The following is a 27,997-nucleotide window of genomic DNA, read 5'->3' on the forward strand; positions in this document are numbered from 1 at the left end:
ACATCAGATAGGCTACGCGTTGAAAGGGCAAACACGACTTTCCAACCTCTCAGAGTATAGCCCAACGACAGTTAATACTTCCCTTACCGCTATTAAACACCTAATTGGAAGAGTTAATAGTGTGAGTAGAGCTAAATAAAGCAGCCATAGCATCTGTGGAAGAGACACGCTCATTATCAGAGCCGTGGAAGGCAGGCGGGCGATAAGTGATACACAGGCGAGAGGGGAGGAGTGTGAGGTGTCGGCGAGGGGGGCGGGGGGGGGGACATGGGAGAAGCGCTCAGTGCAGAGTTGAGCAGGGACCGGCGCGTATAGGACTTAATTTGCTGGGATCATAAAATACCGAGATGAAGCAGATCTTCTGAGGTGAGTTTGACGAAATAAAACGCTTTAAATAGAGGCTTAATGGTTGATCGTATGAGAAGCAAGGGCAATGCGAGGTTGGCGAGGAGTGGAGTGCACTTTGCTGGTCACCTGTTTGCGAATGCCGCGTCTTGAGTGAGTGTAAGTGCACTATAATGATGATTTTTTTGAAACTGCCAGTTACGTCCTCTCCGCGAAGTTCTTCAGCACAGCACCCATCCGTCTTATTTTTTATATTTTTCCATGCACTTGGCAGGCTCCTTTCCCCAGGCCCCAGTGCAACTTGTTTGTCTATTCCCTCTCTCTCCCCCCTCCCAACCCTTCTCTCTTCCACCTCCGCCCAGCTCATGCTTAAACCACGAAAGTCTTTTAATCTCAGGCCATCATTTAGTTTGGTCCACTCGAGGATGCCAATCAAAGGGATGGTAGATGCAGGGGTGTGGATGCCTGACATTGTCTCTGAAATCAATATACGAAACAAAAACATTATTCAGAAACACTTGGGCTCAAATTAAAATAAATGATCTACAATTCAAATATTACTTAATCAATGGGGCAGTGATAAATGCCACATGGTTGACGCCAAATGACAGAAAGGACATTTATCGTTATTCAACAGGTGATAACATGGCGATAAAATATTGTAATATATTTTGTTCATAATTAATTGTCATAGAATTTTCATTTAATATTTGCATAGAGAGGGATGCTCTTGCTCTACTGTCTGCTCTCTCTACTGAACAGGTCTGAGCAGGACCCAGACACTGGTGCTTGTTTGTCAAATGGATGGTAATGAACAGGAAGTGTGCAGAGCTACAGTAACAACAGCAGAAAACAACAGCTCCAAGACGAGAGACACTGACATCATGCAAATCCTCAGTCAGCCAGGATGGCCATTCAAATGTGAGCTGTGTATTTGTTCTTGCCTCTAAGGGATATTCAAATGAAGCAGAAAGGACAGACATGGACTTATAGCTAAGTTACTATTAAGAGTAATTACACATATTTTAACACTCAAAGGCTTTTTTCCCCTAGTGGAATAAATTGAGTTTTGTCCGCCTTAAGAACATTGTGGAGGGTGAAATGTGGCTATTAACTCTTCCCTGTAAAGAGCTGTGATGCTAGAAATATATTTGGAAAGCTAGGAATTAGTTCAGAAAAACAACTAACATTTTCATTTAGTGGCTTCCTCTTTCATTGTTTGTAATAAAAAAAAGCAACAATCAGACCTTTAATGGTCTGCTGCATATAATAGTTACAAACACACTGTATTAGACAATAATATATTATTCCTGTGGAGAAAATAACTTTAATAAACAGGTCAATAACTAATTCTCATCGATGTGTTTGGCCGTGTTTTCCTTGTGGGTAACATTGACAGATGTGGTGCACGATAGTCCTCTGGGAAACAAAATACACAATTTTGACAGCAGACATCTGAAGTTTGTTTGCTTCTGCGTTTATTTAGTCGCTGCTGCCTGCAGTGAGTGTGTTGTGTAGTGAGCGGTATTGAGTGCCATAGGGTGCTGCTGGTGCAGCTGCCCAAAGCCCTTGGGACACCAGCCCACATGGGAGCTCTCCAGAGCCCGTACCTTCCAGCTCTGTGTGCGGTTCACTTGATCGGGGCATATGTGATTTATATGTGGTTTCTAGGTTTGATTGTTTCATATTGTGCATACTGACTCTGTGAGAACAGCCCAAATGAATGTGCCTCTGGGGCAAACCATTGGTCACTAAGTGTGAGGAAACATGGTGCTTTAATCATTAGGCTGACTTGGCTCTTTGACAGTTTCCCTGTGGAGACCATGTGATGCCCGGGACAGCATTTGTGAGACATTAGTCCATGTTTTACTTGCAACTCAAACCAAGTGCTATAGGCTTAAAGAGTCAAGTCTCGTTTCCAAGTGTTAAAAACCTCTCACCCCGTTACCCAAAGGATGTAAATGTATTTCGTTTGGGCCTATCAGGAGCATAGGCGGCCCCAGACCGGCTCTGGAGTCTGGGCTTAGTGCGTCTCTGACAGCGAGTGTGAGCACCTGTCAGTCTAAACGCCGTGCAGTTGTCGGTAATTGCTGGACCGTGGTGACCCGCTGAACCCCTGTAACGGAGCACAGAAGAGCACATCCTCTGTGAAAACCCAAAGAGACTCAGACAATACGGTGCCTTTAGTCGGAAACAGAGGGTGGAGCGCTGAAAGCAATACCTGTCAACGCGATTCTAAACGCAGTGGGTTTATGTGAACGAGCAGGGCACCCCGAACACTGGAGAGATGCGCCCGAGCGACAAGACACACTTGCATCGCTTGACGCGGACGCAGGGTGTGTGCTGAGCTAATGTGAAGCCCAAAGACGCCGTTCGGGAGGAACTGTAGTGGAGAAGTTGTGCGGAGAAGTGACTGACAGCAGGAGCGAGAGACGCAGGGGAAAGGCGAGACTCGAGCGGAGGCGCTTCATTCTCTCCGGCTCAGTCAGTGCAGTTTCTCTAAGGAGAGCGGTTTGGTCGGAGCTCCGACAGCAGTCAGCGCATGTTCGTGTTCTTCTGTGGGCTTTAGACAGCACTGACCGGGCAGTGACCGAGGAGTGACTCCACGGAGCCGTAAACGATCACCGGAGAAAACACGGAGAGCGCGTGTTGGAAAAGATGCGATGAAATGAAGCGAAGAAGCGACGGAGTAGTTCTAAAGATAGGTAGGCAATGTTAAACTTACATGGCTTAAGGACAACCTAAATGTTTTCTTTACTCTTTATTGTAGGCTACTGCTTTACCCATTTGTGCTGTACCTGCTGCAGCCGGTTTTACGCTTGAGAATATAGAGAAAAGTGCAATATTTAAAGCAGCGGGGCTTCAGAGAGTTGGGATATTAAAGTGAAAGATTATACTTTGTGAAGAGATAAATTCCCACTTGCATGTTTTCCTCTCATCTCTCCCATCGCTCTTTCCATGCTCCCTCCCTCGCGTGAGCTGTGTGTTTTTCTTATGTTCTATTACTGAGCCTTCATAGGGCCACTGCTGTATCCCGCTGGGCATGCCCCAAGTGCATGGCATTATTTGCAGCCTTAAAAGATGGATTTGCACAAGACACTAAACAGCACTTAGACAGACAGAAAACGTTTCATTATTCAAGGCGGTTCAACACATATTCCTGACAACATGTATACAGTGTGTAATGTGTGTAATGTGTGCTACATGGATTAGCAGCAGTCATACAAGGACATATTGAAACACGAGATTAGATTGAGGTTCTAAGGGTCAAAGCCACACAGACGGATTAAAGAAAATAACCACATGAACAAATGAAACGTGTAATGTGCAAGCAAAGCAATGGCATAGGACAAGACTGAACAAAACTAAATGTGGGTATAGGGATGTGGGGGCGGCACACTAGATTAGTGTCCCAAACCAGGCCAAGTGTTCACATGGGCAAAATAGAGGGGGGGAATAACTACACTTTTGGCTTTTGATCTTCTCTCATTCAACCATCTGACAAGAGAGACGAGCCGCTTATGTAACTCACCCTTTAAAAAGGCCACACTAGAAAGGGCTTCACAAGAACACAATACCTGTATTATCACAAAAAAGAGGGGTCGTTTGAGTCCCATAGACAGCGATGTCATCTCTGAGGCGGCGGAGTCGATGTATTTTCATTTCCTGAAATCTCTTCCAGCTGTCATTGATCATAACAAAGGGCCCTGCCATGTGGAGCTCTTAACGCTGTCACTGTGATAACCCTCACCAGCGCAGCACTGTTTAAGGAGCACAGGTTTGAGCGATACATTAGCTGTTGCTTTTAGGCTCAGCGTGGCTTGGCTGTTAACACTCAACAGGACACCAGGTGGGTGCCCTGTACATGAACCCGCACAGCTATAGCAGCGCACACCAATCTTGTCTCAAAACATGGTTATTTGCAAGGTTAATCGAAATCGAATATGAATGGAGGCAATTATCAGATTACAAGACTGCAATCATTTCATATGAAACAAAATTCCATCTCTCATAGAAGTCTTACATTAAAACGCTACAGCAATAGACTGAAAACATCTCAATGGAGTTCATTAAAAGCTTAGGCCCACACATGCTCTTAATTGCATGTAATGATTTTAATTGTCTTTCTTTTCTTTTTTTTGCAACTCCATACATTTAATATATACAAACTATAATGTGCCTATACAGTGTCTCTAAGAATTTAAGACTGTTGTCGACTGTGTTTTGGTGTGATTCTTCCCCTATACCTCTAGCATGAACATTTATGTAAAGCCCGGTTGGCATGGAGGCGACGGCATAAGCCAATGACATACTTGCCACAGTACATTAAAACTACTGTAGTCCTTCTTTGCAATTTATGTAAATCTGACTCCTCTACAGTCCGTACAGTTCAGCTGTTACTGCCACGCGTTTTGGGGGCTACATGACAAAGAGTAATCCAGAGTCGCAGGCACTGTGCACATAAGCAGGGTATGGATGGAAGGGGCAACTGGTCCAAACATGCCAAATCAATATGCAAATCACTAATCACTAAGACACAGACAATTTGCTTTTGCTGCAGCGAACCTTGGCTGAAGGAAGCGGGCAGGTTTTTATGTGTGTTGCATCCTGTGTTTTTTTATGACATTGTTTGCGTTTCTGTTGATGATTAATAACATGCAAGTCTAAAGGAAGGGCAATATTTTCCTGATCATCACCTTGAACTGAAGATCTGATTGGGAGCGAAAGTCAAGTGAAACAATAGCAGGCCAGAAGTGGTTACTTTCACAATGAGTGAGAAGAGGCTGAAATGCTCTACTTGACAAACCCATTTGACAAAAGTGAAGCGATTTTTTTTTTTTGTAAACATTGTGGTGTAAGGAAGTGAATTTTGGCAAAACTTGATGGATGGTCTCTCTATATTGCACAAGGCTGCTGTTAAACGTACGTGCGGGAAGATTAAAAGCCTCACCATCATGTTTTCTGTTGAGGTCTGTACATTTCGTAGGTGTTTTACCGTATGTGCTCGCTTGTCCCGGTGAGCGGTAGACAAGGCGCTGAGATCATGGCCCGTGGCAGAACAGCAGGTGTTGAGCTGAGGATGACTATTAGATGTCTAAACACTGTGTCTGATGTTCCAGGGCAACTTCACACTGACTCCCACAACATCGCATGCATCACCAGTCAATACATCAGTCAAGAGCAAGTTCTCGTCTATTGAAATGCAGATCTCAGCTGTCAAGGCTTTTTGCATTATACTGATGACTAAACATACAGTGGGTTGAAGGACTATTCGTACCATTCTATTATATTCTGATATGGAGCACATGACGATATTCAATTGAATCACGATCAGATTCTGTGACGATCTCCCTATTTGGAACGATTACGATTGAGCAGCCCTATGATAAAACAAACAAGCAGTCTATTTTGCACCAACTGTTTCTCCAATTGGGCGAGTGACATGCGACTTTTAACCAGTCATAGTGAAGTGGAAACCAACCAAAAAAAGTGGCCATGTGATCCAAGTATCCTACAGGAAACAAAGCTTATGACGGCACAAGAACTGATCTGGGCCAGGGGCTATACCCAGTCTTTACCGGTTACAACCATAGACAATTAAGAATGTCCCATCACGTTCAGCATGGGCTAACTGAAGCTTGCGCATGCTAGCAATTTGTCTGTGTTTGTGGAGCCAACTCCGTTTAAAAAAATAAATAAAAATAAAGAGCGAGAGGAAAAAAAATAGGAGTGAATTTAAGACAAACCATGGAGGTAAGAATGGCAAGCCTGTGTTCAATAATGACTTAGAGAGGGGCAAAATGTTTTATTGGGAACTGCATTAGAGCAAGGAACTTCCGGGCCTGCCCCATTTTGTTTTTGGCTTCAGGAAGAAGGAGGCTGGACCATTCTTAATTTACAGTATAGTGTATGTTGCAACACCCAAAATATTGATTCAAACACCGTGGGTGTTACAGTAAAATGTAATAAATGATTCTTAAAAATAGTTTTAGTGTTGTTCCTTGATGGATTGTACTTTTACTGTTTTAATTACAAAACCCATTAATACAATGTTATTGATAATTGTACTTTTAAATCATCTCTTGATCCCGAGCTGAAAGCTTTGATGCTGAAAACGTTTCAACAATGAATATATAGTCTCCTGGTCAATCAGATGCATTGAACTGGATGAAATTGTTCTGTATTGATCTGCAAGGAAGGAAATGGTCTTGTCAACTTCATGTTAACATCATTCATCAGAAAACAGATTTAGCGAATACGATCTACATGGGATGAGCATAAAGGAGAAGAGACCCCCCTCTTCTGTAGTAAATGTGACTCAGAATCCAATACACCTGCACACTAATGTTCTCAGCACCCCGCCCCGTAAAGGCGAGCGTGTGCACTCTCCCAGATTTAGAGCTTAGCACAGCCCAAATACAATGATTTCATAACAGTGAGCAGACTCGGAGCGAGAGTGCACCCATGATTTACGAAGGATTACAGCGCATTGTGTCATCCAATATAGTGTCACAAAACATTCTGGGTATAAAAAAGTCTGTGGTTGGTTGACAAATTTATTTCATTAATTATATTCTTCATGTGTATTGTGGCTGGAGCTTCAAGGGTGACACAAACATTATCTCCCCCGAATGTTGTACCTGTCGCAGACTTGAGGAAGAGAACAGTGGCATTTACCTATTTTGTTTGATTCCTTACAGGAAAATTATACTTAAGGAAAAGTTTAAAAGTACTTTAAGAGTTAAAGTAAAGCATTTTTTCAATAAAGAACTGAGGAATTGTCATCCCCTCCTGGAACTGCCACCTTAAAGTGGTGGAGGGGTTTGAGCACCTGAATGATCCTGGGAGCTCTGTTGTCGGGGGCTTCGTGCCCCTGGTAGGGTCTCCCATGGCAAACGGGTCCTAGGTGACGGGTCAGACCATAAGGGGCTGGTGCAATGTGATTTGGACAGCTCCAACAGCTGCCCCCACGACCCGGAAATGGACAAGTGGAAGAACATGGATAGATAGATGGAATTGTTATGTAGAAAAGACTGAAATAGTTTTCAGACTTTATAATTGTGATTAGAGCTGGGCGACCCTCCTTATTCTTATTTTTCCACCCATTTACAACAAAATAACTGATTAGATTTTAGATTTCTATCATACAAATTATTCATACAAAAAAAATCAATTTTCAGAAAATTTGAATCAATTTGACTCACCAACTCTAAAAATTCAGTAAAATTGATTCATATTTTCTGATTATTTCTTTTTTGCATTAATAAATTGGATGTTTAAAAATCGTGACTTTTCAGTTTCTTACATTGATTGCCTCTGCCTTTAATCAAATCTATTTTTTGCCCAGCCCTAATCGTGATGTTTCTGGTCAGAGCAAATTTATTACAACAATAAATGTGTTAAAACATCAGTTCAAAATACTTTTATTAACAGAAGTAAAACTCTAATATTGCACTTTTGACTTGTACAAAAACAGCTCAACTATGAGTGAAATGGAAACGGTTTGCAGTTGTTGGTGTAGTCAGTGTATTTTAACCCACAGAAACTATTTACTTGATTTTACTTTTCATATGAAAAATAATTAAAAACATCCTTCTGAACACTGTCAACAGCAAAGACAAACCATTTTCTTGTGTTTGTATAAAAATAAAAGTCTATGACCAAACAAGCTGCTGTAAATGTAAAATCAAACTAATTAAAATGTAAGACACAAAAGTATTTTGTTTTGGTTAGAGTTTGTACAAAATGCCAACATCTGCTCAAGAATCAGACAAACAGATGGACGACTCGGACAAAATTGGTGTCTGATTTTAGTCTTTGTTGCTCAGACCTTATGCAACCAGCTGTAGGCTATGGGAAAGTCCGTCCTTTTGTCAGGATCACTCAATGAACATGCTCTGCTCAAAATTGAAATAAATATATTACACAGTAAATGGCAGATAGGATTATTTTTACAGACGAGCAGTACACTGAGGAAGGTTTTAACAGCTCACAAGGCTTTTCAATGCTCGGCTCGCTCACACTCTTGTGTTGGCACTGCATTAGAGTGTGTTGTGTTGTGTTGTGTTATGGCTTTGTGTCTGGACTGTGAGGCAGTCCATTTGCGGCCACAGAAGCACAGTGCAGCAGGTCACGGGGAGTAGGAGTAAAGCAGAAATGAACTACAGGTCGGGCAGCAGGCGAGATTCAGAGCCAGATACCTTTGTGTGCTTAGATGAAAAGGGAGAGTTAGAGTTAATCAGTAATTCCTTAGAAAAGATGGAATTGTGGCAGGCTATTCTGGTATAAAATAATACTTCTATTCGAACAGCAAAAATAAAAGCAAAGATCTATTTTTCAGTCAACAACACTATGTTTCATTATTATAGTTAATTCTAGTGTTTTACTTTTACATTTTGTTCCAGACAAGAATTATTGCTGTCATCAAGGCCTAATAATACACATCTGGTAATTGCAATGACCACATGGAACCAACAAAGGCATCTGAGAAACTGCGCTCTGTTAACAAAGAAACGCTAAATAAAGGTAGAATAGAGTAAATGTTAAAAGAAGAACATAGCATGGACATGATCGCATCAAGGGTCTCTTTGACACAGTGATTCTGTTTTGATCCGCTGTGGATCAAAGGGCTGTGTAGCTAATGGAGAGGGAGAGGTTTGAAAGTATTAATGAATAAATCAAGCCCCTTTGGGCAGTGCAGGCTGATTATATGAGGAATACGGAGCAGTTTATCATCTTCTCCCCAACACGAGACACACCAGGCTCCAGATTGTTTTTTTTACAACCACACATTTGTCTTCTTCTCGCCACATCTGTGCAAGACTACATCGCCTAGAGCAGGAATTATTTCTGTGACACGTGAAATATAAAATTCAAGCTTTAGAAAATTTGCTTCAGTTTGGGGCTATGCACTTCTCATTCTTTTACTAATCTTTCCCAATGTGCGTCACATGTCACACTTTCATCATCTTGGGCCACTTTTGATTTGACAGCTGACTGGGAACACCTCCATAAAAGTTGTGGATTTGGAGATATTAGTTATGCTTAGTTATCGGACCATTACAATATAGATGTAAAAATTCTTACTTGCCAATTGCTTTGTATCTCAAATTTGAAGATACTTGCTGCCTAATATTTCCTCACCCCGATACATGATAAATCTTTATTCATTTTGTCTCAGTTACCCATAATGCCCGTTCATTGTATGTATTTTGAGCTGCTGGAAGTGTTCATTGATTGAGAGAGCAAGCAACACTCAATACATTAGCTTTTTCTCAAAATCTTCCCATCTCCTCTCTGTTAGCACAAGTGGCTCATAGACACAAATGCCAAGTTACTGCCAAATACCAAGGCAACAAAAGATGAAAAGAAAACAGCGTCGCACTGGCGCAGATGATCAAAGAATGAAACACGCATGTATATCAGCTAATTACGAAGTCACATCCAGTCCCCCATCTCTGCAGGCGTGACGAAAGAATGCTGAATTGTGAAGAGCTGTGGGCAGGAGAGGGCTTTGACCTGATGTGAATCTCTCCTGATCACTCAGGTATGCATGCATTGCACTTGTCTTAGCACATCGCTTTGCTTTGATAATTTGCCTTTTCTGGATTGTTCTCATAACCTCTTTACAATGATGAACAAAGGACGCAGTGAGTTCTGACTGAAAGCCGCCCCATACAAACTTTTGCTTCATTCACTTTATTCTCTTACAACATGCTCCCACGCATTTTCAAGTTATTCTCTTTTAGCTTTCACAGGTTTACCTCCTGTGGATTTTTGCTTCTTCTCAAGATAATGAAAAGAAAAGTGGAATTACAGCACTGGAGAGATAGTGTGAGGGAGTGGCAGGCGGTAAAGCTTGTCAATGAGATAGAAACCTTCAGTTTAGGTCTTAGCTCGTAGTTCTGTGGGGCATTTTACATCCTATTGGATTTAATGACTTGTTTCTCATGCCGTTAGGAGCAAATACATGGAGGCTCAAAAACACATCTCCAAAGCTGTAGGGAGTCTGATCTGAAGTCATAAATGCAAGTTTATACTATAGTGACAAATACTGTGACCTCGGGGCCTGATGCGTGTTTGTGTTTCAGAGTAAAACTGTTCTGCTGTTGGGTTTTCTATTTGGTCATCAACGCGACACGATTGGAGGATACATGTAGCAATCGGAGCAGTAGAAATGTTACTGATGTGTGCTTGTGTATATTTCAGCCCGCATAGACTTACAGCAAGACGTATTTACAAAAACAATATTTAGATGGCTTCAGTCTTCAGTAATTCATGAATAGACGTATCAAATGGGATACAACACATTTGGTCCCATGCTTTAGAAACAGATTCAAAAGATTCAAAGATTTTATTTGTCAATTCATTTCATAATGAATCGAAATAGTTCATTCTCTCTCCCTTGGTTGTGGAGCAAGGGGTGGAAGCAGAGGGAGGGCAGGGAAGGGAGGGAGTTCAGCTTCCTGATAGCCTGGTGTATGAAACCGTTCTTCAGTGAACTGGAACTGCCCCGTGAGCTAAAGCAAAAACATGCTTTTCATAAAACTACCTCATAGACTTGTATTCACACATCCAACACACCTCCGGGTTAGGATTATGCACTTGTTCAAACAGGATTTGTCGTAGGTCAGAATAGAGTGGACAAAACAACAACACAACTAGTCTTTTTCCACATTCCTGCTCTGGGAGGCCTTTAAACCTGCCCACCTCCACTGCCAAAAGTAAAGTGCCATTTCTTAGTTAGGCACAGACGATACTTTTGAAAGAATAAAAACTCCTGTTCGATGTAACCGTTAAAGTGAATATACTGTCATAGCTTTTACAAGTTTATACTTTTACTTTAAGTATTATTACGTACAATAAACTAATACTATGATCTATAGATTCTGTAATGATTACTGAGCCCATTTGCCAGCCTCTGAGGAAAATCATATTATTAGTTGCATTTAGAAAAATTTACTTCCATTTGTACCACAGAAATTAGCCTGGGATTTGAATGGGATCGTATTGTACAATTGGTCATTCATTTGCCAGCATTCACAATGAAATTAAATGTTTTTGCATTGACCAAAGAGATCGCTAATGCGAATAATGTGATCCATAATGCAAAAGTTTGCAGCATATCAGTCATTTGGGTCTCACAGTCACAATAGACAGACATTTGGACTTCTTTATTCAAATGCCACAATCTCTTCTGAATACTTGAATGTCAACATGTACAGCTCTGCAATCTCATTAAAATTTCAACAAGATCACTGCATGACACTGTATTGATGCAGGCTGTGCAAATGTGTACAGAGAGACACAGAACGTTATTGAAAGCAGATGTTCAAGTTATTAGTTGTCTCTATAGCAGCATTTTTTTCCCACATAACACGGCTGCAATTACAGGATCCAGCTTGTTCTAACTATAGCTTGAGAATATGTTTTTATTAATTTGATATAACAGATGCCTTGGCTGAGAAATTGTTGCAGCACAATGTGGGTGGACTCCGCTCTCAGCTCGCAGGGGCGATAAAACGTGCAGGGAAGCCTATCCCCACCCTTACTTTAGGAGCTGCATACCCACCTAAAAGCTTTTCATCTGGGAGGACTTTTCACTGGAATCTCAGTGTCCATTCCAAGAGTCTTAATTGCTGCTGCAGTGGACTTGTTTTCACTCTGCCAAGAAATACATGCTGGGGGGGACGAATCATTTTGTGTCCAAGCAAGTGTGTGCTATGAAACCGTCTTTAATTGAAAGTAGAGGTACATTGGTTAGCAGCAACTTTAGTCTGAAAACATCAACGCTCATCATTAAGTGGGCCGTTTGCGTTAAGGGACTAATTTAAGGTGAATGGCGGGCGAGTTAGCTGGACGTTATTTGAATATTGCCTTCGAGGCCGCTGTTCCTCTACAGAGCCCCTGGAGAGATAATACAGTTTATTTACTGCTTATGCATCCAATTGTCTACAGCCCACAGTGTGACGCCTGACCATTTTAATTATTAGCCTCTGCGTTCAAAATGAAGCTGCAAGCACTTTCATTACTGCCGTCATATATATGCAAAACACCTCCAACTCTGGCTGTTCCACCTCTTTCCACCTTTTTCAGCTGTTGTCGTTCTGTTCTTCCTCCTCTCCCCCGGCGTGCTCTTTCAAAGTCTCGTTTACGCCCTCTCTGCGGTTCATTCAAGTTCCTCCAGGGCAAAAAGCTCTTTCTGCTCACTTTCATTGAGCATGTCTGCCTCCATCTACACCCCCATCCTCTCGCTTTCTTTCCTATATCTCCACTGGTTCATCTCGCCCTGTGTTGAGACAATAGGTTTCAGCACCCATCCCTTGAACAGCTCCCATTTGCGTGTCTTGCTTTTTCAGTGGTTTGCTGTCATCTTTTCACAGCTAGAGTTTTGTGCCCCCCCTCGTACTAAATAGGAAGAAAAGAAGATGGACAAGCACTCCACACTGAACAAATCTACGCGCAAAGTGAGAAATGTATATCTAAATGAGGAATGCGATGAAAACGTGCGAGATGAGAATGGATGTCAGCAAAGAAACAAGCTTGAAAGCTTTATAAATAATGCGCCACTTAACACCTCCCCGGCAGCTTGACGTTGTCGGGTCTATAAGGATATTCAGAGATAATTGACCTCGGCTGCTGTTGCGATGGGGTGTGGGGAGGTGGGGGCAGAGACAGACAGAAACGGCACCATGGAGTGAACTGCCAGTGAGAGTAGAAGTGGGAAGTATAGCGTTGTCACAATGCATAATGCCGTCGCTCTCATTATAACCAGCAACAAGAACACGAGACGGAAAGGTGGTGCTATGTATGCAAGAACAGACACAACAGGTTCACAGGTCACACAGAGGGAAAATGGTGCGAGGTTGAGTTTCAGGAAGTGTCGAGACGATGTGGGATATTGTGTGAGTGATGCGTTTTGTCCATTTGAAATTGAATTCCAACTTCAACTTTGTATTGTACAACGCAACTTGGAGGTAGAAGCTTGGTTGACTTTAAGGGTTCGAGTTTCCGCCTGGCACAAGGACTGCGTTGCTCATAATGAGACGTCATCTTGCATGTGCGCAGCTGTTGCTTATTAAAAAAAAGGGTCGACTGTGAGGTGTGGTTTATTTAAAGAAGCGCCACTCTCCTTTTACAGCATATCATGTTCTTCCTTTAGCATTATAGGCTTTTATGAGCTCCATCCAGTCAAACTAAAAACTTTATTCATCCCACTGTGAGTTAAACACTGTCCATGTCCAGTGTCCCGAGTGAATATACCGACGCTCCCATAGTGGCGCGGGTCTGCACTCGGCTGAAACGCCATCCAAACAAAAGCACACGTTCTTCCTCCCCCTCGCCCCACCCCGGCCGCGGAAAGACTCTGGTTGGTTTTACACATCGTTATTGGCCATGGGTGTCTGTCCAGCCCACGTACAGCCCACTAAATACGCCAGGTCTAGAACTGGAAGATCTCACAGAGCGCCCCTCTCGTCAGCGTCAAAGTCTACACTATAGTCTGCCTTTAGAAACACATCGCTCAAAATAATGAATGTAGTTTTAGGGTTGGGCAACATGATGACAAGTGAATCATGATCCAATCTCTGTGACAATGTGCTACTTTGGTGATATTGGCATTGCGTGATTCAGTGTTTTTTTTTATGCAGCTTTATGCTCAAAAACACTTCAATATTTAGTCTGTCTCTCCCATGTCCTGAGTGAGTGAGATGCAGAACTCTAACCCGAACCACTCACAGTGAAGTGTGACATTTCAGAAGCAGCAGGTGGCTTTAGTAAATAGTTACCTCTTAAAAGGAAACATAAAATGCAAAACCTCAGATGAATCTTCGTAAAAAATCCCGCATTATCTTGTTTGTTTGTACTTCAGCTTACTTTAAAAGACCTCACTATTTGTCTGTATTGCCAGATTTGCTTTAAGATGTCCCAGATGTGGACAATCTTAATGATGTGGCAAAGCCCTTAATAAACACAGCTTCTCAGTTGGTGCTGAAGCTGGACATTTCTTAAGTTCATTATTTGATACCAACCAAATAAACCATTGTATTTACCCAATGTTTTTTTGTCGTTTTAATTTTTTTTTGGAAAGGATCAGTTTACAGGACAGCACAGCGTGAAAGATGTTTATGCAAAACATGTATTAAATAATAATTAAACTGTGGCTGCTTCATAATTTAAGTGCTTGGTCCATTGTGGCTAATTGATGGAGAGTAAACAAAGTGTCACGCTGATCCTAGATTTGAAAACAACAGAGACTTAAGCCTTCCTTTCACATCTAGGCCTGATTATCCCTGCTCTGTCACCCCTCTCATGTCACACAGCCTCTCCCTTTGCAGCTAAATGGGAGCTGTGTGTCGTTGTGTTAGAAAGCCAGTCACATACGGACCACTCTTCTATGTAGCTGCTCTCCCAAGTCCTCTCGCTCGCCCTCTGTGTTCTATTCCCAACCCCTTCTCTCCCTCTCGGCAGTGGTTCGGTCAGAGCCGACACCCTCCAATGGATCGACCCAAAGTCATGGCCTTCAATGTGTTGGAGTCAAGGGGCCGTTAAATATGAATGTCTGCTGTGTCCTTTAACTCTAGTCCCTTGAATGAAGGAGATGTAAAGCGTATGACAATTTTATGACAATTTTTTATTGCGTTTATTTATCAACAGTCTGATTCTACAAAATTAAAAAAAATTCTATACTGAGAGGAGAGCCCTACCAAGGAATTGAAGATCCATACAATTACCTCATAACCAGTCCATTGCTCTTAAATCGATGTTTTTGACGATTCGTAAAAGTTTAGGTCAAGGTGAAATCTATTCATTGGCGATACAGAAAGGGACAAACTCTACATAAACCGGTGTATATTTTTTAAAACAAACACAGTCTTTTTTTTGCATCCAAGCTTGACGGACATAGAACCCTTAAACCTGACAGTAGTTCCTTGCTCCAGATCACATTACACCAGCAACATCCATTTTCTGCCCCATCCACCTCTTTTACCGCCTCTGGCTTTACCCCATTTTTCCTGCGCAAACCTCAAACCCCATTCAACCACCGCACCAGCACTGCCTCGCCGCATCTCTTGCCGCCATATCACTTGTTTTCTCCATTCCCCTCGCTTCTGCTCTCCGCTGCTCGCTCAGTAAATGAGAAACACGGAGGCAGAGATTGGGGGGGGGGGTTACGTGTGCAGAGTTGTTAAGCAGTCACATAAATCCATACAGACGCGTACACTCGCACCACACACACACACACACACGAATACACATAAGAGTAAACGATGTGTAAAGCAGCACGCATGGCCAGACGGGCACAGTCAAATGTAAGCAACATATTAGAGTTCGATTGGGAGACAAGCACTTGCTGTTGCCATATATTGTGCTGCCTTCCAACTGGCTGTCTACGTGTGCGCGCCCATACACACAACAGTGCACAATTTTAATGAGAGTGTTCATTTTCCTGATAGTGCCTCTAGGTGAAATAATTGCCAGTGTTTGGGCCCCTGATGGCGACTCCAAGTGTTCTCAGGCCAGTCATCAGGATGGGCCGCAGCGGGCAACAAGCACGCGCCGCCCATCTCCCCCTCTGCCGATTTAACAACCGCTCAGGCGCGATCGACGCACACGAGGCCATGAAGACGCGGGCCGTAATATGCATAAGCACACAATGTGGACATCAAGCGGGGCATTAAAACTAAACACACACACGCGCGCGGCAAGGCAGGGGCCAGAGCAGAACAATAGGGCCGTCTAACAATGAGGCTCGGAGGAATTCTCAGCTCCATATTAATATTCAGCAGCGTGGATAGAGGGAGCGCATGTGTCAGCAGGGACGCACACTCATCAACCTCGCTAACACTAGGGTTTCGGCAGCCACATGATTACAAAACACTCCCACTTCGGTCCCCGTGCAGCGGCGGATGGAACCGTTACTCCCATGCTCTTCACCACCTCGCTCCCATTCTAGTCCCCCCGCTGTGCACTGATGGCCTAAGTACCACACCTGTCACTTTTCTTTGACTTTCATTTTCTCAATCCTCAGGAAGCACTGGTAGGAGATTGCATTTTGTCGATTTTTACACAGCAGCCCCTTTCGATGTTTAAAAGTTTTGGTTTTGCAAAGTAGGAACCATTCAGAGGGGAAATCAAAGTAACGGTAAATGGCTGGAACGGGTCCTTCTGAAGAGAAAAGTCGAGACTCTTCCTTGATTAGCCACGTTTTCAAATCTGTCTTTTGTGTCTGGAGTGCACACCTGCCAGCCCAGACTCAACAGTTATTGCACAAGGTGACCGCTAACAAATGTTGGCCATATTTGAGTGCATATGCTACCTCCATCTGTACATGCCGTAATGTAAATCACTTCCTGCACCTACATTACTGGCACATCTGCACGACGGCTCCCAACAACAGATGGGTTAAAAGTTATAGCTTGAGGAATTTCGCACCTAAAAGGTTTAAGTCACACTAAGCTGCATTATCCCCGGGCTTAGTATCTCTTTGTCTACATTTGTTCACATTTTTTGCAGTTATTCAGTCATACTATCAGCTCTGTTGGCCTTCCCATCAGGGGAACAGAAAATGCTAATACAATATCATTAGTGTAGAAGTAGAGGAAAACAAAACAGCCAGAGCATTTGGTCTGTACAGAAGCCACGCTGAAAGTCACATAATGGAGCTGCGCCCGTGGGCTATACACAGTTGTCATTGACTGGCTCACAAGAGCAAGAGTGATTTGTGTCCCCTCGAGGAGCGGGATGTTCTGTGCGCTCGCCGTTACCCACAAAAACAAGTACAGTGCATAAAAGATGAACAACGATGGGTCATTTGGCAGCGCTTTTGACATAAACATCATAAAGGTCACCTGCCTGCGCTGTGCCGGCTGAGCTCTTTATCACAGCTACTTCTCTGAGTGGTGTAAAAGTGACGAAGAACAAAATAGATCAACAAAAAGAGCCACTAAGCCCAAAGCGAGGCAGGAAATGGGCAATTGAAACAAACATAATTTAGACAGGTTTTACCTCAGCAAATCCTGTTATTGTATTTGCCGGCTGACTCCTTCCTGTTTTGTTTCACTGAAGCCTTTATCCCACTATTTGCTTGTTTGCACTTCGGTCAACTGTGTTGTTTTTAAAGTGCATAAGAAATAAAGCTGGATTGGATTGGAAAGCCGAGGTCATTCTCTTGTATTTGAAAATCTCATTTGAACTAATGATCCATGTCAGGAAACAGTTAGCTTTAACTGTGCTTCTATTCAAATTATCAGCCACTTAACAAAATGATGCATACAAAGCACTGGCAGACGAGCTATTGTGGCTACATCGTCAACAGCAGCATCTATATTTAAATGTCAAGATCATTTAAAAAATATACATTTTAGAAACACATTCAATATTATAGACAGAAAGCAAATTATGTCAGTGCGTACCTACGGCACAGCAACTGAAGCCAGATGAGAGAAAGTCTGCATTATTATTGTTATTTTGACACTCAGTAAAGAACGATGAGGGCTCTGTTTGGAATGAAAATGATGTATGTGCATGCCCACTGTACAGATGCTATGGAGACTGTATTCAGTCCCCATAATCGATGGGGATACACTTAGTTTTTTGTGGTTAAAAACTGAACTGAAGGAACTGGACTGAAGGAAGTGAGGCTTCCTATCTGTTGCCTGGAAAAATCCAGACTCGCTGCTGTATCAGCGATTGAGTCTGGTCAGACTTGGCATCAACTACATTTTCAGAGCGTAACATACACAAGCAAACAGGAAGCAGTGTAAACCAATCATTGAAGGGCGGGCGTCAGTCGTTGATGTGGTGTTATTAGCGGCTCTGGGTTAATCTTCGAACAGGATTATGAATCACAAAACTCACCTACTGTCAATGTGTTTTGGGTTTTACCACCGATTGGAAAAAAGCTTAAGCTCTCTCGTGCCCCATCCATAAATATTATTTAGGTAACTTCTGCGTCCCAAGAGTGATCCTGCTCATGTACAACACGTGAACGTAAATAAACTAATCTGATTGCACCGATCCATTTGAGCTTGGCAGTGGCGGCAAACGAGAGTGTCCTGCCCGTATATAAAATATACAGAGAGGTATCATTCTGGATGCCAGGCTAGCCATCAGCCCATTGTTCATTTTTGTCATTTAATGATTGATAAAACGTTATAGGATTATCATCCACAAGTCAATGTTTTAACATCTCTACAAACTATTTGTTCTCTTATTATAAAACAGGCAAGAGGAAACAGAAAAGTCACAAGTTATAAGATGTCTTCCTAGTTTAATTTTGAGAACGTCTTGCATCTGCAGAATGAGTTATGTTTTTGAGACACTATATTGAGATGCTTACACAGTTCAGTTGTACAATGTTCTAGTTTTAGATAACCGTGTTTGAATAATTTCCAGCATCATCAAGTGTCTTTTTGTAAAACCATCTTCTGAACTCCACTTCCTGATTTCTTCCGATACAAGCTCCTTCTTCTTTTCCTTCTTAACCACTGCCTGCTCCCGCAAGCTACCTTTACCTTCAAAAATCCATCACAAGAAGTTTTAAGGACAGCTTGCACATTACACAGACAGAGCTACACATATTGATGTCTAATGGGCGATGGCAGTGAGCTGTGGAAACGTGCTCAATATTCACAGCTTGTCCGGAGCCGGCAGACATTTCGCCTGCAGTGGGCAAAGATTAGCGTGCAGCGGAGGTAGTAGGCAAGGCAACCAATTACTTGACCCGTTTCCAATGACAGTTATTGTTATTAAAGTGGCAACTGCTATTAATGAATGACGAATGGTATTCTTTAAAAGGGCTCTATCTGAATTATGATTTGGTTTACGGCTTATATGTGGCATCAGAGACATTGAGCAGGGCTTGGAACATGAGAACACTGAATCATTCTCAAGCATCGATGGCATTCATCACTCAAGGCAAATCATTGGATTGGTCAAGTAATTGGCTAAATGTTATTTTTGTGGCAAGTGAAAAGTTATAGAGACAGAAATAGAGAGTGCTACAAGTGGTAGAAGTAGTCAAATTATGTAATGTAACTTTAGTAGCACAGTGTATCAAAATATTGAGAGATAACTTTTCTATTAATGCCGCAGTAATGGATGTAGCCCCTGTCACCTAATATGTAGATTTCCTATATTTGTAAAACACTATCATCCTGAGAATTAGCAGGATGACACTCTGGGTTGGGGCCTTTTGATCAAAGCTTTTATAGCTGTGTGTGTCCTTAAAAATGAAAACGAGGACAGCTTTATTTGTCTCTATTTGTGTTTAAGCAAACGCCATGATAATTTCCCAGTTGGATATGTAGTCTACTTACTGCGGGATGAAACGAGCGGGGCAAGTGTGTAAGCAGCCGAGCAGTTAATGGTCTTGAAGAATCTGCCTCAGTGTGCGCCGTGCGCTTGATGAAAAACCTTATATTTCTAAAGCCAGCGTTCACTTGGGGGTTCGGCGCAGCGCACAAGACACAGGCACTTAGCGCAGGGTGGTTAATGAAAGCTTTGTGCGAAAAAACAACAGACATAAAGCATGGAGTTAGCTTAATGGCAGGTTTGTGTCCACAGGGAGCTTGGTCTTCTGCCGCTGAAGTAGTGACCTTCATATGTATTTTCATAAGGTACTTCGTTTTATAACAGGTCAGAAAATTATTTAGTGCGCAGCTTTTAGCGTCCCATATTGTGCCAAAATAAACAGTAGTCTTTTATTAGTAAAGTATATACCTTATTTACTTTTGCAGGGTCATAAAATTAATGCAATTAGCTTTGTTAAAAAAACACACACAAAAACGGCTGTGCTGTGTTTATAGCAGCTTTCCATGGGATGTGGAGTTGGGGGTTTTCAATGCGTGGCTTTTGAGTCGTCAGGTTTGCAGCACCTTTGTTTGGAGACAGTGGAATATTTGAGTGTGTTAAATGGTACTTGTGTGGAAAGCATTCAGTTTTAGTTTGAGCCAAGTTTATTTATTAAAGGTCCAGCGTTCATGAATCATAATTTTTTGTATTATGTTTTATGCCCAGGCAGAGATATGGAAAGCTTTGCATCGGCAAGGACATCTAGCTTAAAGCTTAAATCAAGTGAATAAAGCAAAGATGCTCATGATTTACTCTCAGAAGAAAATAGAAGGACGTTCAGCACTACATCTTTACAATCAATCGTTTTGTATAGCTCAATAGCACAACAGGAGTTGCCTCACAGGACTGCACAAACATTAAAACACCATCTTTGCCTGTGTGCAATTGTATACAATTTTCTACAATCTCCTGTCTACAAACAACTGACTTAAAACTGTAGCAAGAAACGCCTTGGTCAATATCGCAGCAGAGACTACAGATGTGCAAGGCCCAAAAGGCAAAGCATAGTCCACCACCAGAGTCCTAAAAATCTTATGAGATGTTATAAAATTGAAATAAGCTGCAAAAACAACTGGTCTGTTCCCTGAATACAGCTCAGTCTCATCAAAAATACTTCTCGATTTAATCAACTCTCTGGGTCCAATAACACAATCCATTTAACTTTACTGGACAATATACAAGCATACAAAATAGCCAGGGCTACACACACGCACAATCCAGCCCCTAGTTATTTCTGCTTGTAACATAGCAATGATTATAACTGAGTATCATTATGAAAAATCTGAATTTAGATATGTATATAGATGTATAATGTTACTTGTTAATGGCAGTGCCCTTTGTTGCATGTCTAATACTGTTGTCCTTTGTGTTGTTTTAGATTAAACTCCCCTGGAGCACCATCGGACGCTGTCAAGGTCTTTTGAAGGATTCCACAAGCTCAGCAAAGATGATCCCCTCTTTTTTTGTGGACATGTAAACTTCAAGAGGAAGATATTACATTTTTAGCAGTGAGATTTGCATGGACCAACTGTAGCTGATCAAGCTCACAGAGAGATGTGCCTCTGCTCATTCGTTACACTCAGAGTCGGCTATTAAAAGCAAAGTGTTGCACACTTCTGAACTATATTTGCATGACCTACTACTTGCATGAGTATCCAGGATTGCTTTTGACTTCGAAGAAGAACCCTTGAACCCTCAAACGTCCCTTGTCTGCCTGCCCAGCTGTAGCATCTGGGGGAAAGGGTTTCCATTTGGGGCCTCTGGACTTTAGTGAAGATGAGATGACTTGGCAGGCCTTAAAGCCGTTACCCTGAGAGAGAAGCAGACAGAGATCTTGGCTAAAGGACACACAAGCGCCCCACACATGACGGGGCGGGCGCCCCTCTGAGCCATGCTACAGTCGCAACAAGTGGCACCCTGGAGTACAGGCCATCATCACCCGCATCATTCACCCAGCCTTAAGCTCTAAGGACTCCTGATTCAAAACAGAGAAAAACAATCGCATTTTCTCCCACATACTAAGTGAAGTCTTTGATACAAGTACAACAAGCTGCGGCTGAGTGAAAAGTACAGAGAGAATCTGCACAGGTTAGTAAACCCAGTGTTGTTAAATCAAATCTCAGACTCAAGCCTGCATCACTGACGTCATCAAACAGACACTGTATGAGCTACACAGTTGAAAAACACCTATGTTGGAAAGGAAAGAACATTATAATGTGAAAACAAGATTTACACATTAAATAGAGCAAAGAAAATAAACTGGCAATAATCTAGAGATGAACAAGGAAACACTATGAAAAGGTGTGATAGCACTGCAGCATATGTTAGCAACTATTTATATCCCATTCTAATATTGTATCACATACTTTTGATCTGACTTTTCCAATGTACGGACACAGAATCCAAATCACATTTTAAATGCATTATATAGTTTTTATGCTTTTCTTATGCTTTAATAGTGTAAAGAACTAAAGATGTTATACACACCATTTTGTCCCTTTAAAAAGAGAACCCAACTTGAAGGGAATTGTCTTGCTTTGTTGTGTCCAGACAAATCTAATACACACATTCAGAACATGAACTCACTCCCTCTTTCCTAAAGGACAGTCCAGTTTTCCATGTGACTTCTCGCCTCAATCCTTCTCTTTGTCCCCTCTATTCTTACATCTCGTCTTTGCTTTGCATGGATTTTGACTGCAGCCAAAGGGCAATTTTGCATCTAGAACAGAGTTCACTTACAAGCACACATCCAAAGCCACAGTCGTGTGTGTTTCAGTCAGGAAAAAACTTGCCTTTAGAGGATTTGTTTATCAAATCTGCTGTCAAATTATGTCAAGCTTTTCACATCAGGGCACATTCTCCACCCTCAGGCTACTGAAAAGAAAGGCTTCAAACAAAACTGTGCCACAATGAAATCAGTACAAGTCTCACCAGTGCATGATATTCAGATTCTATAAATAGTGCTTTGTGACTGTTTGCTCAGTGCGATCACTTTATCTGAATTGTAAATTTATGTTATTGATGCCGGTGTCAGGGATTTGCAAGAAACAAGTCATAGAACGACATCCCCAAACATTAATGTTGCAGAAAATGCTGCTCAGTAAAACATCTTGACAAACCATTTCTGGGGAGTTCAGCACCATTTTCCTGAATAATTTATAGAAATTTTACAAACAATAACATGCCAGAGTATGCATACATAATGGATGTGATCTTGTTCTGAGAGATGTGTATAATAGCTCTGAGAGTGCATTTCTCTGTAGGTATTTTTTATAAATAACATTTCACTGTGTTTTTTTAACCCAAAGCTCATGCAGAATGTATGAATGAAAATATATTCTAAATGTGTGTTTACATTTTAGTAAGTTACGGTTATATGAAGTGCAGTCACACTTTTACAACTCGCCGCACTGCCGGCAATTAACGTGATTCCTCCCTGTAGATCACTCTGTCACTCACTCAATTTCTGTTAATCCATGGAGAACAATGCATCCCATCTTATTTTCTACACAACTGTCAGCATCCAATTTTCTCGATCTCTGTCTTCTCTTTTTACTGATTCTCGTAATCTTACACGCCACTTCTCAGCGCCGTCTCTCGCTAACTGTCTTCTGCTTGGTCGATCTGACCCATATACAACTGGAAAAGTCATCCAGAGAGACTTCTTACACCACAACTTTTTTTCTTGGTTACAAAAAATGGAATGTTGCCTATTATATATCAAAGTATGCAAGAAATGTAGGTGCAATTACTACTGCAACTAAAGTAAAAGATTACTATAAACCGTAATCTACGTTAACCGTCAATAGTTATAACTAAAGTTGATTGGTGTTCTTAAATAATTCCTAAGCAAAACAACACTAGTGCACATCATGAAAAACTGAACATAACTGCAGTTACACTCTTATTTCTTGTCTTTTATACAGAGACCAAACATGGCGACCGAGGGCCTGGCAGAGCTCCGTGATTGGCTGTTCCTGCTGCTCCTGTGCCTCACCTTATTGGCCGAGGTGTTGGAGCTGGCGGCAGCTGCGATCGCCATGGAGACGGGCGAGGGAGATGAGGGCATTGTTTGTCCATCGGTGTGCCGCTGTGATGAAGGTTTCGTCTACTGCAACGACCGCGGCCTCAGCTTGATTCCACCCCTGCCGTTAACCGCTGCTATACTCTACTTACAGAGCAACCGGCTGCCCAACGCTGGGCTGCCTCCTTCACTCGAACGCAGCAGCTCAATACGAGTTATATACTTGTATGCCAATCAACTGGATGAATTTCCCATACATCTCCCACCTTCGTTACGAGAGCTTCACTTACAGGATAATAACATAAGAACGTTACCGAGATCATCTCTAGCCAAGTTACCGTTACTAGAACGTTTACACTTGGACGATAACTCTATATCCACAGTTAGCATCCAGGAACGGGCTTTTTCTGGGACACCGCGGCTTCGTTTGCTGTTTCTTTCTCGTAACCATCTCTCCAGCATCCCTGCAGGATTGCCCTCTTCCTTGGAGGAGTTACGTCTGGATGACAACAGAATCAACACAATACCTACTCATGCCTTTCGTGGTCTCTCTTCACTTAGACGCTTGGTCATGGATGGGAACCTGTTGGCCAACACCCGGATTGCAGATGACACTTTTTCACGTCTGTCAAACCTGACAGAGCTGTCTCTGGTGAGGAACGCTCTGCAGTCTCCACCAGTCAACCTGCCCTCCGCTCACCTACTGCGGCTACACCTACAGGATAATGGGATGACACATATTCCCAGGGGGGCATTCGATGGCATGAAGCGGCTACAGAAGCTGGACCTGTCAGGGAACAATTTGACCAGTCTACCCAGAGGTCTTCTGAAGGATACAGAGAGTCTGGAAATGCTCCTAGTAAGAGGAAACCCCTGGTACTGCGGCTGTAACCTGCGCTGGCTCCACGCCTGGCTGCACAGCAGAGGAGCAGCAGTGACAGTCCGGGGCCTCACCTGCCAGGGCCCAGAGGCAGTGAGGGGCCAGACACTCAGAGACGTCACCTCTCCGATGGAGCAGTGTGAAGGCCCACAAACTGGGCCCAGTCCTGGAGCAGGTGTAAATCCCTCTCCAAATGACCAGGTGATTGACAGCAGTAGTCCGGATGGAGGCCAACCAGTTGCCACATTTCCACACAGAAGTACCACCACTGCCCCTGCACTGGTTCCCACACAAGGATCTCTATTTACAATGAGAATTAAGAGGCCAGACTTAATGGTTCTGCCCCCAGGTGAAGGGGGGCATGTATCAGGAGAGGGCCTAGAGCTGACTGTTAAACCTCTCTCCTCGGACAGTGTGCTGGTGAGCTGGCTGTGCCCAGAGCCAGCGCCCTCTTTCCGCTTGTCCTGGCTGCGTCTAGGAAGCAGTAGTTCAATAACAGAGACTTTGGTTCCAGCAGAGAGGAGGCAGTACCTGCTCACCCAGCTCACTCCGCGCTCCCATTACCTCATCTGCCTACTGCCTCTGCGACAGGAGCCCTCCTTCGGGTCTGTGAGCAAGGGCTCATCTCGGGCCAGTGGTTATGACACAGACAGTAAAGACTCAGCCCCAGCCTGTGCTCAAATAGAGACTGGAGAGGCTCTTGTTAGTGCAGGAGGGGAGGGGTCAGGAAAAGACACCCAAGACTCAGAGCTCTCAGTCCTTCCTCTGGCAGGGATTATAGGGGGTGCTACTGCGCTGGTCAGCCTTTTATTAATATTTGGCATTTTCTGTTGGTATGGACAGAGAACAGGATACATGTCTGGGGACTCGGGTTCATACAACAGGAGCCGGGGAGGTAAACATTACGATGATTACGTAGAATCAGGAACAAAGAAAGACAATTCTATTCTAGAAATTAGAGCGCCCCCGGCAGGGTTTCAGATGACAGCTATGGCCCATCAGCCCCTGCAGCCTAAGTTGGACGATGTTACCTACATTCACACTATTTTCCCCTCCTCCTCCTCCACCTCCTCTCAAGCCAACGGGACATACCGGAGCAACCATGGAGTTGGCACCCTCAATGGTACAGTTCTAAGCCAAACCAGCCATCACCATGTCACATATGGCACTAACCGTGGTTACAGAGAGGGGGGCATCCCTGACATAGACTACGCTTACACGTGATGACACAGGGACACACTCACTGAGCCACGACCGCCAGACGTCATTTTTTAAGAATGACGACTTTAGCCAGTGGCCGTTTGTCCTTGTTTCCAAAGTACCCTCTGTGCCTCTGCTGGTTCTTAATGGTTTGCTTAGTAGAAAGACTGATGATAGGACATTGCTACTGAATGACAGAAGTCCTACTATACTCTACTGCTGTATCTGAGTTCATGATAGACCCTTTGAGTGCTACTTATTGTTAAAATGGTTACATTTGCTCTTGGAAATCTAAGCATCTTTCAAACCCTCAGTTCCTCTTGGCTTTAATAAAATGCAGAACTTAATTAGTCTTAGCTGATTTAGCTGGAAATATATTTATATGAAGAAAGGCATTTGATGTGTATAGAGATAGCTCTCCCATCTTACAACTGTAAGCTTTGGGGTGTATAGATTAAAGGATGACAGAAGAAATCAATGGCTGTTATAATCCGCAGATGACAATGCATCATGGTTGACATGAAAAGCTGTACTCTTCCCCTCTCTTGTCTCTAGTTTATTCAAGGTCTTTTAATTTCTCCCTTTTGCAGTCTTTTCTTTTTGGCTTGGGCTCTTTTCTCTTGGTTCTTTTGTGGTGCCATGAGCAGAGGACGACTTTGTTCTCGCCAAGGGAAGTGACAGCAGCGATAACAGTTCTGACAGAGACGACAGACACAAGCCCCAGCAATGGGGAGACTAATGAGAGGCAGAGAGAGCCCCAGTGTGGAGGTGATGGATAGATGGATCCTCGCAGACATGAAAAAAAAGAGAGAAAAAAACAACTGTTTTGCTGGATAGAGCCAGTGACATTGGTCTGTTGGTTTCAGGCACACAAGGCAAGTAAGAGGCAAAAAGAAGGAAAAGGGATCTACTTCTGAAAACATATCAAAGATCCAATAAACATGTGAGACAGAACTGATTTTCTACTGCCCTATTAAACCTTCAGGAAACCCCTTGAGAAGAACCATTTTATTAATCAGTCTAGCTGGCACACCAATCATCACTTAGTTCTGTAACTAGTCTTTCCCTAATTGCCCGTGCAACTGCAAAAAATGAACCAAAATTTGAAATCTCATAATAGTAACCAATTAAGTTTGTGAGAGCGGTTAAATCCCTGAAAGTCGCTAATAACTTTTTAATTGGTCTCACCTCATTGGCAAAGAAATCAAATCAACCTGAAGTTCTAAAAAAATATGTAGTCAAAGCATTAAAAGGTTTTTACTGCAAAATATGCAAATAGAATCAAACTATCAAAACACTGACAATAATGATCTCTTGACAGCACCTGTTTAAACATTTATAACCTGAGTATGTTTATGCTTAAGGGATATTTTTGGGCTTCATTTTTGTTCCGCTTTTTTTCTGTCAAGTTCAACAAGGTCATCATATTGTGGTAAATTATTAATATGTTCCAACACAATATCAACTTTATTATTCTATTACAGAAACTATGCTGTTGCTGGTACGCTTTAGCATCAGCCATAGAACATTTGAGACATTTGAGAATTTATTTGTGACATACACCGACTGCACAACCCAGGAACCTCAATTTGTCATTTTTAATTCTCTTTAATACAGAGCATGTCCAAGTGCCATTATGAGTTCACAAGATTCAAATGTTTTATTTGATTAAGAGCCAGAGCAGTTTTGATAAGGGACCATGGCCTGACCGCCACACTGTGCAACTTAAGACAAAGGATAAAGAGAAAAAGGTGCAGCTTGACATAAGAGAAACACTTAAACTCCAGATGCATTAAACAGTCACACAGTCAGACACTGGGCGAGACCGAGGGTTAAGAATGAAGAATCAGAGGAGTGACTTAATGGGGCTCTTAGTTTGACATCTTTTGTGTCCATTTTTTGGCCTGTTACTCTGCGAAGAGCTGCGGTGTGAGTTTTCTTCTTCTTTTTTCTTGTCTGACTTTGTGTTTGTTGTTAAAAGCACTGATGCTTTCTTTTATGCTGTGCAGAAATCCATTTTCTGTTTGTTGTGTCACCCTCAGAAACGCTGATGAAAACACACTTATGTAAAAAAACATAAAAATAGGTGTGAACCTTTCCACTTAATGGTCTGTCATCTTTTTTTCTAAGCAGATGAATAAAGACTTGTAAAAAGAAATGTAGTCTTATGCGTTCTTTGTGTGGGATTGGTTATG

The 27,997-nt window shown here is 42.5% G+C and overlaps 2 protein-coding genes across 4 annotated transcripts in view; one reads left to right on the forward strand and one right to left on the reverse strand.

Annotated features, from left to right (window-relative positions):
• The window catches only part of macrod1 (mono-ADP ribosylhydrolase 1), a 93,725-nt gene that overhangs the window by 50,883 nt on the left and 14,845 nt on the right, over nt 1–27,997 (reverse strand). The window lies entirely within an intron of this gene.
• Nucleotides 268–27,960, forward strand: flrt1b (fibronectin leucine rich transmembrane protein 1b). 3 transcript variants are annotated; one of them, XM_079556947.1, is made up of 3 exons: nt 268–366; nt 21,077–21,786; nt 23,625–27,960. In XM_079556947.1, exon 3 carries the CDS (start codon nt 23,634–23,636, stop codon nt 25,824–25,826), a length of 2,193 nt encoding a protein of 730 aa, XP_079413073.1. In that variant the 5' UTR covers nt 268–366; nt 21,077–21,786; nt 23,625–23,633; the 3' UTR covers nt 25,827–27,960. The 3 variants fall into 3 exon arrangements, with proteins under 3 accessions (XP_079413073.1, XP_079413072.1, XP_079413074.1); XM_079556946.1 differs by lacking the exon at nt 268–366 and adding an exon at nt 2,369–3,050; XM_079556948.1 differs by lacking the exon at nt 268–366 and adding an exon at nt 9,654–9,892.

The sequence above is a fragment of the Gobius niger genome (assembly GCF_951799975.1).
Source record: "Gobius niger genome assembly, chromosome: 5".
NCBI classification, from domain to species: Eukaryota; Metazoa; Chordata; class Actinopteri; order Gobiiformes; family Gobiidae; genus Gobius; species Gobius niger.

Coding starts and splice junctions, on each gene's coding strand:
- flrt1b (XM_079556947.1), top strand. CDS start 23,634: ATGGCGACCGAGGGCCTGGCAGAGCTCCGTGATTGGCTGTTCCTGCTG.